General features: G+C 42.0%; 1 protein-coding gene across 5 annotated transcripts in view; it reads left to right on the forward strand.

Annotated features, from left to right (window-relative positions):
• The window catches only part of LOC110000756 (uro-adherence factor A), a 55,980-nt gene that overhangs the window by 29,700 nt on the left and 8,225 nt on the right, over positions 1–18,055 (forward strand). For 4 of the 5 annotated variants that reach the window (XM_065951434.1, XM_065951443.1, XM_020656110.2 and 1 more), the window contains exons 7-15: positions 1,578–1,727; positions 3,065–3,396; positions 3,476–6,913; positions 11,155–11,700; positions 14,439–14,536; positions 15,755–15,970; positions 16,082–16,252; positions 16,651–16,750; positions 17,843–17,974. In XM_065951434.1, the coding sequence (XP_065807506.1) occupies positions 1,578–1,727; positions 3,065–3,396; positions 3,476–6,913; positions 11,155–11,700; positions 14,439–14,536; positions 15,755–15,970; positions 16,082–16,252; positions 16,651–16,750; positions 17,843–17,974 (5,183 nt within the window). The remainder of the gene's footprint in view (positions 1–1,577; positions 1,728–3,064; positions 3,397–3,475; positions 6,914–11,154; positions 11,701–14,438; positions 14,537–15,754; positions 15,971–16,081; positions 16,253–16,650; positions 16,751–17,842; positions 17,975–18,055) is intronic. The other variant, XM_065951440.1, reaches the window with a different exon arrangement.

Genomic DNA, 18,055 nt, shown 5'->3' on the forward strand with positions numbered 1-18,055 from the left:
CCAAATGGCAGACAGACTGTCGCCCTGCGTGTCATCTCGCAGATTTGCACTCTGCTCGTTTTCTGACTACATTTTCCTGCCTGTGTGTGTGTGTGTGTGTGTGTGTGTGTGTGTGTGTGTGTGTGTGTGTGTGTGTGTGTGTGTGTGTGTGTGTGTGTGCAGTTTGTGTGCACATGCACGCAGTTGGGAAGTAGCATTAGAGCATCAGCATCATTTCAGTATTTCTTTGTACAGCGTACTGTAAATCATGAAGACTTTATCGCTTTGCCAGAGCTCACATGTGTACACACTGGTACATGTTTGTTCACTGGGATTACAGTAGACGACTGCGGGCGGATTTATGTGTGTGTCTGCGTGTGTTAAGAGTTTGATGTGCCGCCTTTTACTTGTGTGTTTGCACTTCTGTGAGTGAATGTGTGTGTTTTAAAGAATCTGAGGAGGCTTCATCGCACTCATCAGGATATCAGCGTTGAGAAATGGCGGTGTCAGGGAAGTGACAAGTCGCGCGTGTCTGTGTCTGTGTGTGTGTGTGTGTGTGTGTGTGTGTGTGTGTGTGTGTGTGAGAGAGAGAGAGGATTGATGGGCCTGAGCCTGACAGCAGCCATATTGCATAAAAGAGAGAAGGATGGGATGGAGCGAGGATCAAGGGGGGAAGTTTTGCAGCCCCCACATCCTCACAGGTTAATATTGACACAGCCTGGGCAGACACAGAGCCTGCAGCGCTCATCAGTCACTTTCAGTGGACCCAGACAAATGCACACACACACACACGGGCTGAAGCCGATACAAGGACCACATACACGCTCAGATTCGCCACACAGAAAGAATACAAACATACTTCCAGCTGGGAACAAGACTATTTTGACAAGTATGAGCACATATGCGTAAATGTGTTTTCAATGGAGAGACAAACCTGAATGTCAAAGTTTGATTTCTCTCTCTCTCGCTCTCTCTGTTGGTTAAAAGTTCTACTTAAATAAGCACAACAACGATTTTTAAGAACTTTATAAAACAAACAGTTGCACAACAAATCTATATTCACCAAGCAAATATATATATACAAAGTGTCACTTTGCACACTTTATGTGTAACCCTGCGTTGCAAATTATAGTTGCGACAACATTGCTGTTAATCATTTCAGAAAGATAGAAAAAGCAAGTTCCCCTTGACAAACAAAACAATTAATTAATGCAACTTTCCGTCCATCAATCATTGTGCGTGTCACTGAATTACCATAATCTGTGCATGGTGGCTGTTTTAAGAGCAAACAGTTAATTTCCAAACAATAAATCACAAAGTGTCTCTCTACCCCTCTGTGCGCTTTGACAGCTCCGTCTCTCATCGCTGCCGATGAAGGCTTACTTGAAGCCACTTCAGTTTTTAGAAAAACTAAATCATATGCGCAATGAAAGGCAGGGGTCTAACAAAGTTTTCCATACAGCTGTAACCTAAATGTTTTCGTAAACATTTTGAGACTAGTGTCGTTGTACTTTACTTCTGTTTGTCATTACTTGTTATTTAATACTTCAAATCAAAGAGATGAAACTTTCAAGCAGTTTTTTTCTGTATATTTCCAGGACTGGCACAATTATGTGGACGTGCTGAAATCCTTCAGTCATCGTCATGACTACGATGGCTTGGTGGTTCTCCTGTCAGTCGATGACACTCTTCATCATCCCCGCCAACAGATGGCAGTCTACTCGAGCAACGCAGATATCCTAAACCAGGTAAATTACCAGAAAATGTATAAAAGACAAACGAAAGACTGCTTCAAAATGTTGGGAAATGTGCTCATTTACTCTCTTAAAGGCTCTATATGCGATCTGCTGGATTTTTGATCCAGCAGATGTCACCCTTGAGCACCAGCATGAAACCAAAACAACTCGCGGTGCATTGTTGTGTTAGCATGCTAATGCTAGCGATCTTTATTATGCTGGTATCTTCACACTGCATGTAAATTTACCTGAAATGAGCGTGATCTAGAAACACAGTTAAGCAGTGAGTACAGTATGTTATTCTTCTTTTCTCTAGTCCCTCAATTAAACAACTTTTATACTCGAGGGGAGGAGTCAGCTGCCGTCCTGGCGATGTAAACAAAGTGAAGATAGGACTCTGAAAACATCACAGACAGTGGGACTCGGGTGTTACACCCATTGTAGACAGTCATGACTCACAGAGTTATTTTGAGAGGATATACTTGATTTATATTACATTTGAGTGTGAAAAATTGCATATTAAGCCTTTAATGTGAGAAAATGGGATGGACTTTCACATCTGTCAGGTTGCTACGCTCACACAGCCCACTGCTATACCTAGTTTATCTCCTCCAAGCAAAGATAAAGTGGTAAACACTCCCTCCCCCACAAAAATAATAATTAATGTGCACTGTCCCTATTTTAAATAAATAAATAAAGTGGACAGGTCAGTAACAGGATTTAGCTAAAGTGAAGCAAAAAGCAAACATGGCTGCCTGTCAGTCAAATGAGCCACACCTTATTGTGCCCAATAATGCAAATATTAAGAATTGAATACATACACATTGCAGTTTTTACCAATAAAGAATGAAACTAAAGAGACCCCAAGCTTGTTTGTACCAGGCTGTTAACATGATTACTGGGGCCTAATGGGGATTTCATCTTCATGTGGACACTTGAGGAACTGCAGATTTTTGCACTTTAGCATTGGCTCCATTTTTTCAACCTGTTGTTGTTGCCTTATATAATATTTTTGATTTGATCTAATTTATTTTCGTGTCATGGGCTTATAAGACACCAAAGAATTCAGTTGCAGTGGTTTACATTTACAAATCATAACATTACAAAGTTGCCCGGCTCCTGTCACAGTTCAGTCTTAAACAACGTGCTATGTCTTTTTTTCCCAGGCTTTACAAAAAAAATCTGCTATAACTGTATGATTTCAGCATACATGTATACTGAACAGACATTAGAACTGTATTCACCCACAAGAAAACCAATAAGCATGTTTCCTAAAGTGTCTAATTTTTTGCTTTAAAATCTACAAATTAAAAAGCATAAAAAAACTACAACAGTAACTTTCATTGCAGATCTGCTGTGAGTTGGAAGAGTGCTCCAGCTGGTCTCTTTCTGGTGAACTGGAGGCCAAGCAGAGTTTCCAATTATACCACATTCCTATAAACACCACCTTATCATCTGGTACTCCTCCTCTGCTGGTGGAAGAAATACAGGGCCTCCTCAAAGACTTTGTGGACAGGCGGAGCTCTGTCTTAGCCTGCCATCCCAGCAGCAGGACCTCTTCCACGGAGGGGGTGGCAGGCAGCGTGGAGTTCTCCCAGGGATCATCTGGGATTAATGACATGGATGGTTCTGACATAGAGAGAGCTGAAGAAGGCAGCGGAGATGTAGTGGCAATAGCAAGGTATTTACATGAATCCCTTTATTTTAGCTTCAGTTTCACACCTTGACACTATTTAATGTGGTTTTATCTCTAAATGTAGGGTGATCACAGAGGGAGAGGACACAGGAGGTGTAGGAGTTGGTGCAGGTGGGGAGCTCGTGAGCCCTGACAGTGGTATGACCACCATCCGGAGTAGTCGCTCTTCCAAGGAGAGCTCGGTTTTCCTTAGCGATGACAGTCCAGTCGGTGAGGTCGCAGCAGCTGGACTGCCAGCAGCGGGACTCTTCATGAGAAACCCCTCTCTGGGCTTGCCATCCCTCTCCCCTCCTGTCCCACCTGAGAGGAGGAAGCACCGCTCTAGCAGAAACAAGAGTGACTTTGACCTGTTCAGTTTTGACCCGCTGAATAACGGCAACCACCCTGTGCCTACAGGAGGAGAATCGGCAAACTCTTGTGCCAAAGGAGACGAAAAAGAAAGCAGAGCAGGGAGCGACAGCTTGTCAGAACTCGAAGAGCTGAGCTTTCTGGATTTTTCCGCTCCTAATTCGTTTGGCCGAAATTCTTCAATTGACCACCAAGGTCAAGTATACGGGAATGACATGATGGACACTGTGGTCCCTCCTACTCCAGTCAACAGCGTTGTAGGTAGCCGCCCGCCCAGCAGTTGTGGGGTCAGGTTTTTCCCAGAAGATGTAGTTGAAAGGATAAACGGCCTGCAGCAGAAGGATAGTGTGTCATCGTCATTGTCGGAGACCTGGGATGAACTCGGCTTTGACTCACATGGAGCATTGTCATCAAGCGATAGCAACGCCTGGATTAGGAACAAAGAACGTGAAAGCCCAGAGAATATCCTGGAGGATGGGACTGAACTAGACAGCGGAGAGGAGAGCTTACATTCTGAGAATGCCAACCAAAGAGGAAAGACCCTCGAACCCCAGCTGAGTCTGATCACTGAGCAGACTGAATCGTGCGACAACTGGAATCCAGAGTCTGTACTTAAGGATCAGTGGAATCCTGTCACTTTGTCTTATCTGCAGTTGACTCCACCGGAGGAGGAAGTGACTGGAAAATGCAGAGCTGGTTTCATTGCTGAGAAGGAACAAACATCCCTGTTGCCAAGAAAAAAAGCTATCTTAAACACTTTAACACCAGACACTTCTAAAGAAGAGGATGAAGGGGTACAAGGGAAAAAAGGAAACAAACAAATGGAACTCCTAGACTTTTGGACGTACTCAGCCCAGAAGGGATTTCTCAAATCAGATAGCGGTACCACCGCATCCTACCCCGAATCTCTAGATATGTGGAATATGACAATCCGAGATGACAGTCTTTCACCTCTCACAACCCCGGACAACTTCTCGGAAAACTCTGGTTCTTTCTGCGGGATGAACCCCAATCTCGGACCTAGCACATCCGTGGAAAGTCCAGTTGGATTCTCTGAAGGTGGAATGGCGATGTGGAACACCACCATACTGGAAGACAGCTCCTCCACAATAACAAGCCCTGAAGGACCTGAAAATGAAAAGGACCCTAGCCGCACAGGATCGTTGGATTCTCCTGAGTCACATCTAAGCGTAAAGGCAGGAGAAGAGAAAGTGGAAGACGAGGAGAGATGTATCAATAAAGTGGTGAAGACTCTTGAAGATGTTTGCCGTATAGGGACTAAACACAACGTGAAAATTGTCATAGAGGCGGCCGAAGAGGAAGAAACAGATGACAATGACTTTGAGGGTGTTCAGAGCCGAAAGCAGGATTTGCAGAACTCGGCATCTGAACATTCAGAAGATGGGACGTCCACATACCATGCTGACATTTGGGACTTACCTGTTCCTGACATGCCCACTTCCACATCAGAATATGACAATGTCGGAGATTGCACTTGGAGCCTTTCATCCTCCCCTGAGACCTGTGCTAGTCCCGATGTAGACATGATACAGCTAGAGGGGCAGTCCAGCCCTTTTGTCGCTGTGCCTCAGTTCAATCAGATCACTGAAGCGGGAGAAGAAATTACAGCCAAAGACGAGACGCCCAACCAGGTGTTCCTGTTTGAGGGAACTAGTGGCTTGGACCACTTTATTAAGGATGGGGGAAGCTGTGGTGCAAGTAAGTACGACAACAAAAGTGGGGAAGGATCAGGGTTTTCTGCCTGGAAAGAGCACTCAGGTGATCAATCCCCGTTTCTTTTGGTGAACTGCTCAACTGTGAATCCTGCCACTTCAGTCAATCCCGATTTAAGTCGAGGGGAAGCTGATGAGACTCGAACCCAGGCTGACCAGTCACCTTCCTCGAGCCATGTCGATTGGGGCAATCTTGTTTCCAAGAAAGCTGACGGCTCTGAATCAGTCTCACTATATGACCTGCCGATCAGGCCTCTCTCCGAAAGCCATGTCAGTCCAAGCAATGACATTACATGTGTGGGGGAGGGTAAAACAGCAGAATCCATGTCTCTGAGCTCCAGCTCTGGAGGGGAGAAAGACACACTGAAATGTAGCCCTGATAACCTTCACCCAGGTAGCAGTGACGAACTCAGGTCCAATTCTGACGGCGATTCATCGTCGTGCCTTGAAATGGACTACATCATTGTGTCTGGCACGGTTAAAGAAGCCGAAAGAGAGTGGGATGATAGGCATTCAAAAGGACCAAAAAAGACAATGGAAACATTTAGCATGCTTTCCTATGCTGCCACAGTACTGAAAGCCCAGGCCCAAGCTTCACGGAGAGAGCATCAGGAGAACACAGAACACAGCAGCCAAAAACAAAGCATTGAATGTGAACTTAGTACAGATACAGCAAGACGCCAATCTGTGTCATCCTCTCATTACCAAGAAAGTCTTAAAAATAATACTGAGCATCAAGAAATGGTCGGTCCAAGCCGTTCAAATAGTGACACTGAGGCTGTTCATCAATCGGATTCAAGACCAACAGGTTATAGTCAAACACAAGCAGAACAAGGAAACTACGATGACAAATCAGGCGTTGTGGCAAGAAGTGTGTCTCCGTCATTAAGATATCCATCAGACCACTTCCTGAAAACCAGGGAGGAAGTTTACGTCCATTCACAGATCTCAATGGAAGATTCAGACGAGGGTGGGCAGTCACCCTCCGCACCTCCATGTCCTACGTCTTTGGGCGACTTTCAAGACTGGAGGGGTCAAACCGCATCTGAACCACACTCCCCTGCGTTGACCAACAGCTCAATCTCCCACACCAGCTCTTTTGTCAGCACCCCATTGAGTGAATCGGGTATTTCAAACGACAGAGGGCTTGGTTTACCGTTTTCTGGAGATTTAATGGAGGATGAGAACGACGAGGAAGAGCAGGAAGAGGAAACTGAAGGACACCAGCCGGGAGAATCCTCTGATCTGCTGAGTTTCACCGAGGAGCTGATTGGAGGGTCTTCATGTCAAAAAAACGATTTACAAACATTTGAACCAAAGAGTACAATGGATTACCACAACAAACAGCTACTGAGCACTGTCGATGAAAGACATATTGGAGACCTTAAAGCTTCTCATGACAGCTGTTCACCTGATTTAAGGTAAGCAACCTATCATGTATTATAAAAGTATGTCTTAAGCTTTGTGCCTTTTTCTGTCACATTGATTGGGCAGTGGCTAAGGAGGCAGAATACACCATTCATAGTTGGAAGTACAATTCACGTTTCCTATACGGTGTATTTTATTTTCCTGGGGGTTGGGAACCACAGGGTAACTCTTTATGCGATATGATATGCAATACAATATGCATTACGAGGCCAACGATTACAATATTATAATACAGTGTTTCTGCGATGATTGATATATCATGATGCATGACAATATCTGAATAACTGAAGAATATAAAATGCCCCTAATAAGGGAAAGTTCAATTCTACACAACAATTCTACAATTCACTTAGCAGACGCTTTTATCCAAAGTGACGTACATCAGAGAATAAGTACAACGCAAGAAAGGATCAAGAAAAGAGGAAACAATGTCAGTAAGAGCAAACGATCAGCTTTGAGTCTGATTGGACACACAGGTGCTGACAGGAAGTGACCAGAGGCAAAGCACAACATTGAGGGCAGTTCTTGAGAGCTCTAATCAGTATAGAAACCATCTTATAAGTCGTCGTTATCAAACAAAAACCATCATCATTACCATCATCATCATCAATAATATGGAGACCATCATCATTAAGTTAGTAGGTATTCATGAAAGAGCTGGGTCTTTAGCTTTTTCTTAAAGGTGCAGAGGGACTCTGCAGATCGAATGGAGTTTGGAAGTTCGTTCCACCACCGGGGGGGCGACAGAGGAGAAGAGTCTAGTCAGAGACTTAGGACCCTGTTGTGAAGGTTGGATCAGACGCCTTTCATTGGCAGAGCGTAGTGGGCGGGAGGGAGTGTAGACCTGGATGAGAGAGTTAAAGTAAGGAGGAGCCGCTTTTGTCGCTGTTTTGTAAGTGAGCAGCAGAGTTTTAAATTTGATGCGAGCAGTAACTGGGAGCCAGTGTAAGGAGATTCAGTATTAATGTATTTATTCCCTGGAATTTGCTTCATTCTTTAACTTCTTTTCACTGCTCTCCGAAATTATCCCACTGTTTTCTCCTTCTTCTTCTTCTATCCTGTTGCCAAATTCTTCTTGGGCCGATTAACGTTGTTTCATGTTAACCCTCATTCATGTCATAAGCCCTGCTGTGAGGCGTCATAAAGTAGTGACAGGTTCAGTCAAATATGAAGGTAAATCTGTTAAGAGCCATTTTTTTTTATGTAGTTATTACATATTTGTAACCAGTGATTCTATCATGATAATTGTATCATGATGATGAATATGATGATATTATATTTCTATATATTTTGTCCCACCCATACTCCTGTTGGTCAGGCCAGTTGCATGTTTGTGAATGAGTGGGTAAGAGAGAGAGTGGAAAAGACCATGAAGAGTGCTATACTGATGTAGCCACTTACCCTTTACCAAAAGTCTGAACAAACTTTAAGAAAAAATTTAAACAAATATGAAAACTTTGGACATGCAAATTGTTTCTCATGTCTTAAGAAAGACAATATGGAAGAAATAGGAACGTATACAGTAGGCTACCAACGGTAACAGGTTGGTGAACTCAAATTTCTGTTGGTGTGCCGACAAATGAAAGTAGATTTTTAGTATTCTTGCCATTTCTCATGACAGATTTGAGAATATTCTCAGGCTGCCACAAGCCAGTGATTAAACATGTTTGTGCACACATGTACCTGTCCAGCACACATAAGCACACACACACACACATACACACATACACACACACACACACACACACACACACACACACACACACACACACACATGCTAACCACACCTGATCCTCAACCCTTAATTCTCTGCTGGGTTTAGATATCTACTGCTTTCTCAATGGAATCTGTACCTCAGAGAGATATTAACATCGACGAACAGACTGTCAAAATAAAGCTAGAAAGGCTCTCCCGAGGAATCAAGCCTGATGATCAGTGTGTGTGTGTGTGTGTGTGTGTGTGTGTGTCTGTGTGATTGACAGACTGGGTCTGAGAGGATATTGTGACAGAAACAGATTACGAGTGTCCATATTTGTATGTGTTTATAAGGTATGTGCATGCTGACGCAAGTGTATTTCATGTGTTTCGCAGCCTGCTTTGATCTGTAGCTCTTTGTGTGTGTGTGTGTGTGTGTGTGTGTGTGTGTGTGTGTGTGTGTGTGTGTGTGTGTGTTTGTGTTTATAAATCTGTTTACGCCTCATTAAATATGCATTACCTGCCTCATTACAGCTGGAGCTCCTCTACAGCTAATGGGAACAGCTCCCCTAGCGCTCTTACAAGGTGTGGGTGTGAGTGTACGCAGGCCTGTGTGTGAGTCTACACACCCTTTATTGTTGAAGTCTAGTATTACAAGGATTTTTTTTTTAAGTTATCTTGAAAGGCAGGAGCTTCCTTATTGTGGACTAACAGTTTTGCTCACCGAGACATATTTGTAGCTTCTTGTCCATGAGGTCTTAGAAATATATGTAATGCATTCTTTCATCAAGTTTTACCTTTACAAACCAGCGTTTTTTAACATCCATGTTTTCCTTGCTAGCAACCCTCTTATTCTCTTTTTTTTGCAAAGGGCAGTGCTACATTTCCCTGAACATTCACCAACTCACAGATTCAAAATGTATGCCACATCAACAAATATGAAATTATGAAGAAGTAGACCTAATAACTACTGGATCACAAGGTTCTTGAGAACAAGTGAAACAGTGAACATAACACGGAATAACATAGCGCGTCTAGTGGTCAAATACTCAGCAGGGGGTATCTAGCTCAGATATTTAATTTTAGGTATTTATCAAATAAGGAGAAGCAACAAATATCACCCAATGAAAACAAGATACGTGTATGTAACTAGACGACTAATTTCAGTCTTTTGAATTAAAATTCAGACTTTTCAACCAGTGTAAAGTAAAGAAATATACAAAAAAAAAAAAAAATTGAGCACAAGTTATTAAACACGTCTAAACATGGGATAACAGCTTCCTGTGTCTGAACAATGTCAAATTAGATTACTGAGTGTGGCTCACAGTAGCACTGCTTACACCACCAACCTGTGGTCCTCCTTGCAGGTTAACATCCACATCCTCCACAATCCGACACAGCCTATATACCGGTATACAAGATGCTGTCCTTTTATTCTGCTGATTTACATCCAGGCAGTCGAGTGAGCACTTTCAGCAGCAGCTAGCGGGCAGCTGCATTACAGCTTAGACACAACTTCTGAATTAATACAAATATTTCTAATAAGTTTAACCAGCTATTATAGTCATTCAATATGTAGATTCCACCACCAGGGGGCTCTTAATCAACACTACAATAGAGAACAAACCATATGATGTATTTTTGTAGACCAACACGGAAGTAGCATCGCCATGGGGTCTAACGAGAATTCTCCTATGGGATTTTTTTCATTGGATTTTGGATCATTGCAGAAAATAATCTCTGTGGATAACGCACGTTCCTGAAGCGTAGGCGTTTTGTTCAGCAGGATAATCTTCACAGATGAACGCCATTTTTATGATGTTTGAAGCGTTAATGCGGCCGACAGAAGTAAAAAGCTAACGTTATGCTACAAGCTAACTACACCACGGTCGGATGATTGTGACGTCACTAGCGTTATGCTTCAGACAATCACCGATAAACTAATCCACGTAGCTTAATAAATAGTTTACTAACATAATATTCACCTTAACCTAAAGATTTAACCTACAGGAGACATCTCAGACTAGTGAGAGAGTTCCCGCCCTCTGTGTCCGGCGTGATGACATTTAATGTCCCCGACAACCACTGTAGTCACATTTAGCCACTTGTTAGCAACCGCCTTTTTAAAGACGTGTAAAAACTTCAAAATTCACAAGTGGGGGTATTACCTAACGTAGTTTATGTGGTCTAACAAAACGCCAACATCTCTTCAGCTTGTGTTAACCACAGAACTTACTTCAGGCGTCTAACCACAAACACATTCAAAATCCCCGTTGACTTTTAGACGTTACACCACATGGCGCTCAAATGCTAACTTACTTCCGGGTTTTAGGACTCATTCCTGTGGCGCAACAAAAGATGACGTCAAGGCTTGCAGGGAGTTCTCTCTGCTATTTTAGATATTTTAATGTAAACATTGTCATAAAATTCTACTTATACGAGAATAGACAGTGTTTATCTAATTTATTAGTTTTTTACAAGTCTTTCTGAATGTCTCCTTTTCTCTGCACGTTTCACCTCTCCCCATTTCTCCTAAAAGAAGACACCAAGTGGTGACATCACAACCTTCCTCTGAGCCAACCAACGAGGATGCTGCATACCAGTGGGCGGGAGGTCAGACTGTAACTCAGGGTCAAACCCAACACGGCTACAACTACCACCACATCGACCAAAGAACTGAACACCAGGGTGCCCTCTCCGCCTGCGTAGGGCCTAAATCCAACATCCAACAAAACACCACAGACGTCTACGCTGAGTTTACAACCGACGCAACGTCTGCACGCTGCAGATCTGAGCAGGCCGAGGGTTATTATGAACATGGAGTCAATGAAGAGTACAGGTCTGACGATCCAGGAAACAAGTTCAAATACACATCTGAAAGCCAGTATGGAGATGGCTCTGGATCCATGTTCACCTCTGAAGTCCAGTGCGCCCAGTATCAAGCTGATGGCCAGGGTCAGTACGAGTCAGATCACACTAGTTACCAATTTGACGGACAGCCGCTCGACCAATTAGATGTCCGACCCAAGAGGGAGGATCATGCCCGTTATGTGCCAGAGGGATACATTCACTTTCTCGTTACAAGGTGAGCGTTCACTCATCCAGACTCATTGTTACCTCTCACTAACTTCTTCAGGTTCAGGACTTAGTAAACCGTTAGTTTGAGTGAAATCTGATTAAAACAGTATTAACCCTCCCATGGCAGCTCTATACTTCTCTAGATCTTAGGAAGCTCTAATTTGTTCTTATAAGAGATAACAATAATGGTCTTCCTGTGAAAACAAGTTGATTTCAGTTGTTGTCTTGAGATGTTGAGAAATTAAGTAATTTTTACAAGAAATGACCATCGTTATAATAATAATAAATGTTATTTATAAGCGCCTTTCAAGACACACAAGGACACTGTACAACAATCAACATTTTAAAAACAATGATGGATAAAATCAGCATAATGAAATGTAGGACAGTGTGTTTACAGTTAAAATGTTAGAGTGAGTAGGCGATCTTGAACAGATGGGTTTTGAGTCTGGATTTGAAGATATAAGATCAGCAATAAATCAATATCCTGTGAAAACAATTGGAAATTATTTATCACGGACTAATAGAGGAGATTAAAATGTATGGATGCTGGCCACTTAGAGCTTCTGTATGAAGCACAGTGAAATGATTGATACCCTGCGTTGCACTCAAAAAGATATGGCTATGTAGAAAAGTTGTAATTTCCCTCTGGATCAATAAAGTATCAAATAAAACAAATTAATACTCAATCAGAGATTCCAATTTGTTTCAAATGATTAAAAGGAGAAGAAGATATACTTTATTAATCCCATGAGGGGAATTTCAATTATGTGAGCAGTTGTGCTGCATTGCTGTTTTTGTTTTCACCACAGAGGGGCAGCACAGAGCCATTACAAACTATCAGAAGATTTAGAGTTTGAATCAGAATCTGAATTTTTACCAAATTTACACATAACAGGAAGCTGTCTTTGTGTTTTGCTGCAAGAACAATCACTGCAGAAGTAGAATAAACATTTAAACAGTGGTGCTTCTTACTGTCAAGGATCTTAAATAGAAAAAATATTATAAAGAAACAACAACAAAAAACACATATAAGTTAAAGACTAATAATAAGTCAGTGCACACTGTGGTTTATGCATGTAAGGTTTAGAAAGTAGGAAATTAATTGTCCTATTATTAAAGGACATATTTAAGAATGTATTAAATATAAATATTTCAGATTATAATAGAGAAAATAATAAACTTTATAGTCATCATGTCATATAGAGTACAACAAAACTTTTCAGTGGCATCTCTGCAAACAAGAGAGAGCCAAGCTGCTGCGTTTGCACACACCAACATGTTGGGAAATACTTTTTTTCTTACATACATCCCTCTTTTATATGTTTTCAAGTCTCTCTTAAAGCAATACTCACATGTACTAATTTACATATAACTTGTTTTCTTGGTTAAATCAGCGTCTCATGTAGAGCCAGATCGATTCATCAGCCAGCCGATAATATCGACCGTGTTTTTTTATCTCTGATATGCGCTGAAATAACCTGATTCATTCACCAGCCAAAAAGCATTTCTCTCTCACCAGCAGAGAGCGCTATATGGATTACAACAAGCAATATCACTGTCCAGAGTGTCAAGCGGTGACGCACCTACATGCACCAACTGCATCTGAGGGATCAATACAATAAATGTGTATATATCTATCTATCTCTAAAGATCGTAGCGAGTTATAAGAAAGATATTGGCCGATATTTGGGTATCTAATTTCTTCTCTCTCCCTCGCCCCCACATTGGTCGGGCCCTAGTGTCATGTCTATAACGGCCACTTCATGATCTTTTTCTAATATGAAGATGGGGTCAAAATCTGCGGTCCTAATGTACCCCGATATGTAGGTGAAGAAAAGAATTAAAAGACACTGGAAGTTGTCAGGGAATGCTTAACTAATAAAATATGTAATTGAGTTGCATTATGGGATTTGAAGGACACAAACTAGGAACAGAATCATTAAGCTTCCCCTAATGGTTTTTTTTTATTTTTTTTTTTTAACTTGAAGTCAAACTGGATTATTTTATTCAAATGAAAAGTCCAAAGTAGAAAATAAAGTTCTTCTTTTATGATTGAATGTGTGCAGGATCACATGAACGTTTTGCATGTATGCGTGGGCGGGTGGGTATGTGCGCAGTTTAATTGTTCCCCGTTTGCCCCACTTTGTTATTCTGATGACCCTCCGTTCCCCTTCTTTGGGACACACAGACAGCCCCCTCCTCTTTGTGTGTTTGCGTATACTCACAGCAGACCTTTCAATAATCAAGTGTTCACGTGACTCGATTGTGGAAAAGAGTGTTTCCCGTCACTCGTACCGGGGGAAGACCGAGGAAAAGGTCGGTGTCATGATACAGACATGATGTGAGTTTATGTGTCTTCCATCATACGCTCTGCTTTCTCTCTCTCTATTGTTAAGGCCGTATGTTAATCAGACTCAGTTAGAGGGGCTTTGGTTTGGGGGGGAGGTAGCAACACTGCTCTGTATTGTCTCCTCGGCCCACACGTGCAGGAAGGGAATGAAGCAGTGAGTCGCTTTCTCTCCGTTCCTCTTTGTCACTTCTGTGATCTTTAACGTCTCCAGTCTCATGAACACGACCTAAAACTCGTCCAGTGTCATGGGAGAAGTTCGATTCTGCCTCTTTGTAGATGATTGTCTTTGGCTTGTTTGCACCAGTACTTTGTGTAGTTGTGCCCATGCTTGCTGTGGCGGTGGCGATGATAGTTTATGTTGTGGCTCATTATTGTCTCTCCGTGCCTCTCAGCAGCAGACACTCCCAACAGGAAGACGATGCAGGAGGGATGATGGTGATGAAGACGGCCTCCGGTGAGGAAGCTGCTGAGGAGATGGATAACAGAGAAGGTACATACACACCACTTATAGTACTTCAAATCTGTCTGTGCTGGTGATCTTTGTAACCCCTTGTAGAGAACGATAGGACAGGTTCACAACTGGAAAATTAATTAAGTTAATGTATTTGTAGGTTTAGGAAACTTTCTGGAAGAAATTAAGACTTAACCAAAGATTCAGGATACAGATACAGAATAAATAATACGGTATTAGGGGAGTAAAGATAAATCATAAATCGTGATAAATGGATTCAAAGGTATCAAGATTCTGAACTTCGGTACTGTGAAAAATGAATGTAGAGTAGAGGCAGCTGCAGAGCAAGATTTAGAAATTGAGGACGCTCCACCGTCTTTTAAATTGGAGGTGAGGAAGCATTTTGTCTTCCCCAAGACAGAAAATGCAGAGGTGAGAAGATAACAGACGAGACAAAAACTGAATGCTAATATTACTAGAATACCGGGAACTACACAAATAGAACAACCAACATGATGCAGCATTTAATCCACACCACGACGAGAAGCTCCAATCACCTCCCCTTGTTGAGAGAAGAAAAAGATTAAAGGGCCAAACAACACTGATGAAGCGGGTTAGCGGCCCCTGAAGGAATCTGTTTCAGTCATACTTTGTCTTCAGTCTCAGTGAATCTCACATCTCTGTACTGTATTGCCTTTTCTTTGCATGCAAAAGGCATAATTTTGTCGTTTCGTTGAGCGAGGCCATGAAGGGCTTTAAACACAAACAGAAGAAGTTTGTAAGTGATTCTACACTGAACTGGAGCTATTTTGAATAAGTTCTTACCCGTGTATGGAGGCTCGATTAACGGCAACATTTAGAGAACTGCAGTAGTTTAGTGTGTAGAGTAGTTTAAGTGAGTTGATATTTTAGAGCAAGGCAAGTTTATTTATCGAGCACATTTCAGCAACAAGCCAATTTAAAATGCATCAAAAGCATCCCGACAAAGAGAAAAAGAAACAAATAGAAACATTTTAAAATCATAAAACAAACCGTTCATAATCTGGTGTGTAAACAGTAAACAGTGGATAGAGTATAGACTAGGCTACATATACTATAGTGATATATTACAGGATAATACGTTGAAATGAAAATGTGGGGAAACATCTTTAGCGATAAGGATATGATGAACACAGACCATGAAGTGAAATCACATCTTGATCTTTCAAACAATCAAAGACATCAAATGAAACCTCTCTCTCTCTCTCTTTTGGTCAGATCCGTCCTCGTCTGCCGATCTGTCAGGCGGGTCCAATCAGAGGAGAAAGCTGGCAGCGCCACCTATGGATGTGTCCTTGGACCGCAGTGAGGGGTCTCTTCTGTCAGAGGACGCTCTGGACACAGAGGACGAGGCTTTGGACACGGGAGACGACCTGGATGTCAACATAGACGAGCTGGACACGTCTGATGAGGCCGAGGAGTTCGACCAACACGGTCAGAGTGTAAAACAAGGAATAACACTCACCTCAGTGCTCAGTGTGTTATCGATGAATAGTAGATTATAAATACGTTGTGGTTGTTGGTTTGGTTCTTGTTGTGAAACAGGAGACTCACAAGAGCCTGATGTGGGCGCAGGAGCGGCGTCGAGTGAAGCTGTGGCAGGACAGCGGGCGGCTGAGGAGAGCCGACTGTGGAGGAGCGTGGTGATCGGAGAGCAGGAGCATCGCATTGACATGAAGTGCATCGAGCCGTACAAAAGAGTCATTTCTCATGGAGGTGTGCAAACGTGAACATTTCCCCCGTTCTGTCGAGTCAAATATAAAGTCAATCATATTAAGTGTTAAAAACGTCTAAACTACGGCAATGAAAGGTTCAGTGTGAGGTCAGGTTTAAGGTTGTCAGAATCTGAAGACTTGAGATAGTTTCATGTTGGAGGATGTATTCTGTGCACACATGAAGCTGAATAAGATCGAAACGGGTTAAAAGCCTCTGAATGTCGTGTCAAATGTTTGCGTCATATTCTATGTTGCATATGGAGCCGCTGTGATGCAAGACAACTTTCAGGCTTTGAAAATAATGTTCTATTCATCAATCAATCAATCAATCAATCAATCAATCAATCAATCAATCAATCAGTCGCTGTGATTGTCTTTTTTTTGTGTCTGTGCTTTCAGGTTATTACGACCAACAAAATGCCATCATCGTGTTTGCAGCGTGCTTCTTACCAGACAGCAACTGTGACAATTACAATTACGTCATGGAAAACCTTTTCCTGTAAGTAAAGCTCCTCTTTGTAGTCAAATGTTTGTGATTATGGAAACAAGATGTGTAAAAATCGTATTCAATCTTTGATAATAGAACGATGATGAACTGTTCTGGTGAGACTTTGAACTGCTCTTATTACTGAGCTCTCAAAGAACTGGAGAAGTCACAGCTGAACTTGAAATGACTCTTGTTTATGTTTTCTTTCTTTCACACCAAACAAAAAAATGCATTTCTGTTTGGATCCTAAACTTTTGTCAGAAAGTTGGAAGACTTCTAAGGTGTGGAGAAAATCATGATGTTTCTACTTTTAAGTCATCATGACCCGGCTCTTGAGGCCTGACAAAAACCAGGGAAACATTTTGCATAGTATATCATATGCATATTATAAAATTGCATATTAAAAAACATTTTGGTAAATATGCCAGAATTAGCCAAAAGGCTAATTTTCAAATGTTGTCCCTGGCCAGATTTTATAAAAGGCACCCCAAATTCAAAATCTATTGCTAAAATCTACAAAAATAGAAATATCATGACAGTAATTAAGCAGCCACAGGAGAAATTACATAAACCATGCAGGATACACATAAAGCAAATGGTGTAAAAGTTGAACTCAACAAAAGAACTCAACAATTTACAAAGAGCGTGAGGTGAGTTTGTCAGTAAATCAGTGTGTCGGCTGCTTGTGAGTGTGTGGTGTGTGCAGCATGTGGTATGGTGTAAAATGAAAGTAACAAGCAAACAACAACAAAAGCATGCTGCAGCGAGGTGATGAGGAGAGACTGCCTACACCTGAGAGACCTGTGTGTGGTGGAACACCGCCCACAAGCGACCTGCAGGGACACAAAACATGGACAGAAGGCCCTGCTGGTGGGAGGTCGGCACAAACCTCACCATGAAAAACAACCCCAGCCCAGAGATAGAAAATCAAGTGTATTATTGATTTAGGGTTGCAGCATCAAAGGCAGGGTTGTTCATTTTCTCCAGATACACTTTTTTAAGATTTTGGTGAAAATTGTGTCACCTTTGTTACAGGCCTTGTACAGTGTGACAACATGTCTTTCCTGTGTTTTTTCTTTTCTATCTGTGTGTGTGTGTGTGTAGGTATGTGATCAGTACCTTGGAGCTCATGGTCGCAGAAGATTACATCATAGTTTACCTGAATGGCGCCACACCTCACAGGAGGATGCCTGGTTTTTCGTGGATGAAGAAGTGTTACCAAATGATAGACAGAAGGTAATCAGAGTGCAATGCATCTGTAATACTTTAAATTGTAGACATGTAATATGTGAATCACACAGATGTTGATGTTCCTCC

Source organism: Labrus bergylta, chromosome 2 (assembly GCF_963930695.1).
Source record: "Labrus bergylta chromosome 2, fLabBer1.1, whole genome shotgun sequence".
Taxonomy (NCBI): Eukaryota; Metazoa; Chordata; class Actinopteri; order Labriformes; family Labridae; genus Labrus; species Labrus bergylta.